Source organism: Aphanomyces invadans (genome assembly GCF_000520115.1).
Source record: "Aphanomyces invadans strain NJM9701 unplaced genomic scaffold supercont1.21, whole genome shotgun sequence".
NCBI classification, from domain to species: Eukaryota; Oomycota; class Saprolegniomycetes; order Saprolegniales; family Verrucalvaceae; genus Aphanomyces; species Aphanomyces invadans.
This window is the reverse complement of record NW_008580166.1, coordinates 1213005-1220391: the sequence shown is the minus strand read 5'-3', so window position 1 is coordinate 1220391 and position 7387 is coordinate 1213005. Positions and strand designations below refer to the sequence as shown.

The following is a 7387-nucleotide window of genomic DNA, read 5'->3' as shown; positions in this document are numbered from 1 at the left end:
TGTCCGTCGTCTTCTTCACGGCCTTCTTCCCGGCCTTCTTGTCCGTCGTCTTCTTCACGGCCTTCTTCCCGGCCTTCTTGTCCGTCGTCTTCTTCCCGGCCTTCTTGTCCGTCGTCTTCTTCACGGCCTTCTTGTCGGTCGTCTTCTTCCCGGCCTTCTTCACGGCCTTCTTGTCCGTCGTCTTCTTCCCGGCCTTCTTGTCGGTCGTCTTGTCGGTCGTCTTGGCATTCTTCTTCACGCCTTTCTTCCCGACCTTCTTGTCGGTCGCCTTCTTCACGACCTTCTTCACGGCCTTCTTGTCGGTCGTCTTGGCATTCTTCTTCACGACCTTCTTCTCCGTCGTCTTCTTCACGACCTTCTTGCTTGTCGTGGCAGGCTTGGTGGTCGTGGCAGACTGCTTGGTAGTGGTTTTAGCGGTCACAGATGTTACAGTCGACTTCGTTGTCACAGGCTTGACCGACGTCACAGCGGGAGGGGCGGCGGCATTGGACGACGGAGCGACGGTGGTATTCTTGGACTTCAAGATGCGCTGTTGTTCCTCGAGTGCCATGGACGTTGACGCATCCTGGACTGCTCGAATCTTGTCGAGGGATGTGTCTGCATGGACACTCACCAGCACGAAGCAAAGGGCCAGCGCCAGGAGGAAGGCAGTGACTCCCTTCATCTCGCGACTGCGTTGAATGGAGAATGGGGCCACTCGTGGCGCGACGGTGGGCGACGACCGACGACTCGGTGCCACACTTGCTCTTCGTACGTTGTCGTCGTTGTTTGTTGGTGAAAGTGCACTATTTTAAGGAATTATTTTCAACGCATCGAGCAAATCCGCTTAAATAATGCAATGTGATTGGCCAAATTTGACAAAGTTACCTTCATAAGTGCCAGGCTGCCCGAACTTAAACAACGTAAACCATACAATCGGGCAGCACTTACGATTTGACCACCACTGAATCAGTGAGACGACGCGCACGTGCCTGCATGTGCGGCGGTGGCTCGCGGTGGTTGCTTTGATGCATGCGCTGGAAATGTGTGAGATGGCATAGAAAGCATCTTCACAATGAACAAACCCGAGCCGCGCGGATCGCAAGGTAAGGCTGACGTGTGCGGAACCTGACGCCACTACCTCGGCAGACGCACCATGGATTGATTTAGCTCCTCCCATGAAACAACGTCGGAACTGCTTGGTTACCCTAAATAAGTGCAATGATATTGGAACGTTTCATTCACCACATATGGGAGTTTTTCCTTGCGATGGAATTTTGGGCAATCTTGTTTCGGTAGAATTTTACATTGGCTGAAGATGATTCCACCAAATTTTACGAAATCGAACAAGCGTTTTCACGGTAATTGGAATAGGGTCAGGAATCGAATGGACAATACTTGATCACGAAGAATTGGGCCAATACGATCCACATCATTCCAGTCGACGTCTCGGAATACAATCGTGATTGTTGACTTGAATGCTCTGCACAGAAGTTGCGAAATTTCCAAAATCGTGAAAACGGTCACAGGATTGCATTTTTAGATCACAAAATGCCAGCAATGTACTTTATATGGCAATAAACGTGTTGAAAACTCGCCAATGACTTTCACCCGGAATTGGTCACAGGATTTCTTTTTATATCAAAATACCAGCAATGTACTTTATACGGCAATAAACGTGGTGAAAACTCGCCAAAATGCAACTTCACAAACTCCCAACGTGCGACGACAAGGCAATATTCCAACGACTGATGGGATAAGGGGCGTCGGGGTTGGGGGCGGCCCTTCGACCTCTCGGCAACACGCTGGCACGTCGCTGTTCGTTCGCACGAAACCCATTTGAACAAGTCGTCATCGAGTGAGACGATGGAGGCATTGGCTTCTCGCTCCGGGGTCCAAAACTCAAAGGGAACGAGCCGACCTCGCGTCCGAAATGTCCTTCCGTCGCTCTAGTTTCTGCGGACGTTGTGTGTGTGTCCATCGTAAAGCTGCATGCCGTCCTCTCTTCCTGCCGGACCAACTACCCTGTTCTCACCACCACATTCCTTTGCAAATGCAGGATTCAACATGGTAGTTGACGTTCCGAACCATATACGACGTCGTGCGCGTCGGACGTGCTTGCAACTCAACACGCACAGGATGGAATGTCGGGCAAAGTGACCGTGATGAAAGGCGCAATCACGCATTCACGGGGGAGACGCAGCCCCTTATTAGGTCGCCTTTTAGGGCCACTTTATCTAGTTCGAGCATGGGGACGTCGGCAAGTTTGAGGTTCTTGAGCTTGACCCGCCGAATGGCAGGAACAAACGAGCATTCTCGCAGGTCGCGGGCTTCTTTGAGCTTTGCCAGTCGCTGCCATCGGGTTTGAAAATAGTTGGGTTGGTAGAGTCGTGCCACGACCGGGTTGACCGCCACGTCTTTCGACGGGGGCAATGGGTCCGATTCCATCGACCGACTGCGCGGGATCGGTTTGGGCGGGAGCGCCATGGATACCCCCGTTGGACTTGACACCGAGCCCCCTTCCTCAACCAGTTTGACCTTCGTGGCTCCGTCCAGCTTGTCAAACACAAGCAGCGCCTTTTTCTACGATTCGCCGTGTGAAAATCCACGCCGCGCGCCATTGCCACGCACCGTGTCAATCGTATGGAATGCCCAGAAACACTTGCGCGACATGGCGCGCACGTCCGCACTGGCGTCGCAGAGCCCGAGCAAGAGGACTTTGGACAAGTGGTTGGGGACTCCATGGCTACACACGCATCCGCGTCACCGGAGATATCCACAGCATGCATACCGGTGCATGGACCGAGGGTTCCACTCGGTACAGATCATTGCCATGTATGCCATCGCGTGTTTGCGCAGGGTGCCATTGCGACTTGCACACGCTTCAACGAGTCTGCCAGGGCCGCGCGGTTCGAACACTGCCATGAACGGTCGGGAACGTACTTGGGAATGGCTGCGTAGTGGCCGATACGAGAGCTCTTGAGGACGCTTTGGATGCACGCATCGGCCGCCGACGCAATCACCTGTAGTGCGCGTCATTCAGACCAGAGGGAACTCGAAGGAGTTGCCAATGCGTCGCACCTCGATCGTGACGACGAGTGCCTTCAAGAGCGCGGAGAGGAAGACGTCGAGGAGGGGATGGAATGCCGCGTCCTTCATGTTGTTTGCCAGCACCGAGATCGTCCGCGACGCCTCTTTCGACACGCTCGATCGAATGTCCATGACTTGGTCGGCAATGAGGTCGCGGAGTTGATGGATTCCGTTCACAAACCCAGGCGAGCTATGCGCTCTTTCACTCTTTGCCCATTCTTGGATGAGCGCCAGAGCCTACGCACACAGCAACTTAGCACGACGAGCACGAATGCGGCACCGACTTGAATGCGCTTCATCCAGTCCACATGGGCTTGGAGGTTTTGTTCGATTGCTCTGACGTTGTACGGGCCCTGCGCACACGTCGACGCCGATGAGGACTGCGAGGTTGCCGGAACGACGAAGCGGTCTACCTCCTGGATGGCCATGGCGACTGGACAGCGGGGAATTCGCGAATGACGTGCTGAGTGTGATGCGTGCCTACCATGTTCACGGGGGAGGCAATTATTCCCGCCGACCTGCTTGGCGTGATTGGCATGTCGCGCATGTTCGATTTTCGGGCGCCACCAAATCAGAGGCCATAACGGACGCCACCCGCTCCAACCGGCAGCTATGCCATAAGCAACGGACGCGGCAATGAAATTTTCACCTCGCGTGGTTGGGTGCAGTTTTTGGACGACCACAATCTCCACGCAGTCGGCACTCTTTCTGAAAGTCCTTCACACGGAGCGTCGAGGGTGGTGGGGCGCCGCTGGCAAAGCGACGTAGAACCATGCAGGAACAACATGTCGAATGGTGCAGCGCCGCAGGTGATAAGTGCAACAGCACGGTGCACTGGGTTGCGCACCTTTGTGTCATCGAGGGACACGAAGTCGCCTGTTGCTGAGGCGGCGCCTTTCTCGTTGGGCTTGTCATCCTGGGGGAAGCAGCACACTCGAAACGTGTAGCACGAGCTTATTTCAGATACGACTTGGGCAGGAAGCAAAACAGTCTGCACAACAGATACCGCGACGCCCCCAGCATGTTGCTATATACTCTGTGGCAGCTCCCCAGACGATTCCCACAGGGGGGCTGCCTGCGTGTTGGGCTTGTGGCCACAACCCCTTCGTACCTGTTCCGTCGTTGTCTTGTTGGCGCTTGCGATAACTTGATGCGGGCAGCGCCACCATGGCCAAGAATATGCGATGCAGTTGTCCGAACGCAAACACTGTCGTTCCATGGGAGGAATCGGGGGGACGAGGGCCGAGAATAGCCGCAGCTGTGCCAGGAGGTTTCGATGGTTTGAATGCACTACCACGTACACCACCTAGGGTGTCAATCTGGCAAGTTGTTGGCCGCTCGGACAGCACTGGTGTAGCGGACCGTCGCTATACCGACCATCGCGACAACCAGTTCGATCGCATCAACGCGTCCAAGTTGGTCGCTTGACAGATTCGAGATGGCAGCCACAGCACCACGTGGTGTTTCTGTGGGAGGATGTCGTTGAGGCTTGTGGCACGACGATCCGTTGGCCCACCGGACGTGGTCAATGGGCTGCGAAGTTGGCCAAGGCAAGGGTGTCTGTATGGCTGATCCATCCAGTGGACGCAGCGATTTGGCGAATCTTTTGCTGCTCCACACGTTTGTTGTTGTGTTGTTGTATGGTGCTTCGTCCCGCAAAGTCGACCTGATCACTCCATGATACCTCTCGCTACACCGTCTTGCTCGAGCTCGGCCATGGTACACACCACGACGCGAACAATGGCGATCCGCCAGTATCCACGATGAATCGTGCTGTTTGATGGATGTACACGCCTATCTTTGCCCCTCAACGACAAGAATTCCAATCTTCACACAATTCAATTGGTGTGTCCCGGAGCAATCGCCCGATGGCGATCGCCGTTCGCATCTTGCTATCTCTGTTGCTCTTGGCCGTCTGGATGGCCCAAAGCGACATTGTCCGCGCCAACGTCGACTCGGTGGACGAGACGGTGGCGCGCAGAGAGACCAAGCCGGACAAGTATCGCCGCCTTTCCAAACAACAAGTTCTACCTATGCTCGTTCCGACCGTAGCGGATCAAGTGCAAAGGATCATCGACTCCATCAGAAATATCGGAGACAAGTCCAAGATGAAACAACAGCTCCCCAACCTGCCGTCTCATGGCAGGCAGGGGGCGAGTCGTGCCAAGCTTTCCACGGAGACGAAGCACAAACACCCACCACGCCACCACCAGCCACGCCGTGGCAACGTCCGCGGTCGGATTTAAGAAGCCGATGTTGCATGCGTGTAGGGGCCACCGGGCCGGGATCATTCGACAAGTCGTAGTATTGCACGAGTTTAATATCCATGGCACTGACTGTTGTTGCTCGATCGAAACACAAACTAGTGAGCGCAGCGAACGCCCCCATTAACTCGAAAGCCGAGCTTTGCTTCGCCCTATCGACGTGGACATGCTGCGGCCCGTTGTCCACTCGACCCTGCATGCAAGGTCACATTGTTGCAAAACCCGACGAAAGGTGCGGACGTTCTCGTCGTCATGACTTGGCGTGGTTGGCGTACTGGGGCCTCGAATTTTTGGCCGCCGCCAAAGCAGCGGTCGTGGCGGACTGATGTTGCCTGGTGCAACCAGATATACCCTGGGCATCGAAAGCGGCGAAGGAATTCTCCAGACGGGACTGGTCCGAGGCGACGACGGTGGGGGCGCAGTGAACTCCCTGACAATGCTGACGTCCCCCCAAAATACCGACCACCTATCACATGCTGTACTTCAATGCCAAGGCAGAAATGTCAATTCTTTTGACCAATTGAATGTGTAGTTCGACATAGAACTGTGATTGACTGACTGAAATTCTCCTTATTATAGCCAATCAAGTTGGGCCAACTTGCAAGACTAAACTATGTCTTTGACTCTGCCTCGATTCTCGTCAGGACGATAGATGTCGGCTTTTTCCGGGGTTGAGTGTAAGGGGGGGCGATATGGTGACGAAATCCCTCGCTTGGAGTCCTTGGACCCGCTGAGGCACTGGCGGGGTAGCACGGAAGCTGCCGAGAATCGTCAGGGGATCCGCCACCGTGTAGTTTGCGCTTGACGACGCGATCGTACGATGGACCAGACGCGCTGGATTCGCGTGGTGCTGGGTGTGTTTCGTTTGTCATGGAGGCAACGTGGCGACCTGCTGCATGTTGAAAGTGTGTAAACGATCCACTGGGGCTTACGCGTCCCACACGATGCAGTACAAACAACAAATCCTGGCGAACATTGGCCTTCCTCCTGTATTCGTTACGACCATTGTGCTGTTTGATGGATGTAGAGGCCCTCGTCTGCCCCGAGAATTCCATTATCTTTACACAACTCAATTGTTGATATCCCGGAGGAAGCGACCGATGGCCATCGTTGTTCGCATCCTGCTGTCTCTGGCGCTCTTGGCCGTCTGGATGGACCCGACCGCGGCCGACGGGAGCCAGGTCGACTCGGTGAGCGAGCCATTTCACGGCGAAATTAGCAGAGGGGTCGAACGAAGAGACGAGGCGGCGGCCCTCGAAGTGACCAAGCCGCCCAGGACCCGCCGACTTACCAAGAAAAAGGCGCTCAAAACCGCCGAGGAACCGCAATTCATCCAGTACTGGTGGATGAATTGCTCAACTATCAAAACATATCATCGACTCCGTCGGAGGTGGACAAGGTAGCGACGTAAGAAACACGGATCAAAAACAGCTCCCCGATCTGTCCAAACTGCCGCCTCAAGGGCCGCCCCAGCGGCCACCCCATGGTTCACTCCCCGGGCGACCCCAAGGTCCGCCCCATGGCAGGATTGGAGCGAGTAGTGTCAAGCTTTCCACGGAGGCGAAACACAAAAATCCACCACGCCACCACCAGCCACGTCGTGGCAACGTCCGCGGTCGGATATAAGAAGCCGATGTTGCAATTGCACGGACTGGTGCTCGATCGAAACACTAGTGAGTGCAGCGAACGCATCCGTAACTCGAAAGCCGAGCTTTGCTTCGCCCTATCGACTTGGCCATGCTGCGGCCCGTTGTCCACTCGACTTTGCATGCAAGGTCACATTGTTGCAACACCCGACGAAAGTTGCGGACGTTCTCGTCATCATGGCTTGATGTAGTTGGCGTACTGGGGCCTCGAATTTTTGGCCGCCGCCAAAGCAGCAGTCATGACGGACTGATGTTGCCTGGTGCAACCAGATATACCCTGGGCAACGAAAGCGGCGACGCAATAACGCTTGCCGTTGGGTAAAATATTTGGAGTGGCTATCTCAACGCACCATGAATGCCCATGACTGTAAAGGATCGAAAGTTGGCGCAACCATCGTGATAGTCCCT

At 55.0% G+C, this 7387-nt stretch overlaps 4 protein-coding genes across 4 annotated transcripts; 2 read left to right on the top strand and 2 right to left on the bottom strand.

Annotated features, from left to right (window-relative positions):
* Window positions 1–234: 234 nt before the first annotated feature.
* H310_09565 (hypothetical protein) lies at window positions 235–781 on the bottom strand (the record flags this gene model as incomplete). Its single annotated transcript, XM_008875665.1, has 2 exons — window positions 281–781; window positions 235–240 (listed from the first exon to the last, which is right to left on the bottom strand). The coding sequence occupies exons 1-2, from the start codon at window positions 662–664 to the stop codon at window positions 235–237; spliced, it is 390 nt and encodes a 129-aa protein (XP_008873887.1). The 5' UTR covers window positions 665–781.
* Window positions 782–2124: 1343 nt separating this feature from the next.
* H310_09564 (hypothetical protein) lies at window positions 2125–3513 on the bottom strand. Its single transcript, XM_008875664.1, has 7 exons — window positions 3483–3513; window positions 3354–3422; window positions 3061–3306; window positions 2923–3002; window positions 2771–2872; window positions 2611–2725; window positions 2125–2562 (listed from the first exon to the last, which is right to left on the bottom strand). The coding sequence occupies exons 1-7, from the start codon at window positions 3495–3497 to the stop codon at window positions 2158–2160; spliced, it is 1032 nt and encodes a 343-aa protein (XP_008873886.1). The 5' UTR covers window positions 3498–3513; the 3' UTR covers window positions 2125–2157.
* A 1424-nt stretch (window positions 3514–4937) lies between these two features.
* Window positions 4938–5374, top strand: H310_09563 (hypothetical protein; the record flags this gene model as incomplete). The annotated part of the gene is made up of 3 exons (XM_008875663.1): window positions 4938–5117; window positions 5216–5297; window positions 5340–5374. The coding sequence occupies 3 exons, from the start codon at window positions 4938–4940 to the stop codon at window positions 5372–5374; spliced, it is 297 nt and encodes a 98-aa protein (XP_008873885.1).
* A 1059-nt stretch (window positions 5375–6433) lies between these two features.
* On the top strand, window positions 6434–7230 carry H310_09562 (hypothetical protein; the record flags this gene model as incomplete). Its single annotated transcript, XM_008875662.1, has 3 exons — window positions 6434–6669; window positions 6765–6843; window positions 7171–7230. The coding sequence occupies 3 exons, from the start codon at window positions 6434–6436 to the stop codon at window positions 7228–7230; spliced, it is 375 nt and encodes a 124-aa protein (XP_008873884.1).
* Between the last annotated feature and the right edge of the window lie 157 nt (window positions 7231–7387).

What these genes read in the sequence shown, in the direction of transcription:
- H310_09564 (XM_008875664.1), bottom strand. An exon ending in ACTGGATGAAGCGCATTCAA is followed by an intron (nt 3,307 to 3,353) that starts GTCGGTGCCGCA and finishes CTGTGTGCGTAG; the next exon opens with GCTCTGGCGCTCATCCAAGA. An exon ending in CATTCCATACGATTGACACG is followed by an intron (nt 2,563 to 2,610) that starts GTGCGTGGCAAT and finishes GGCGAATCGTAG; the next exon opens with AAAAAGGCGCTGCTTGTGTT.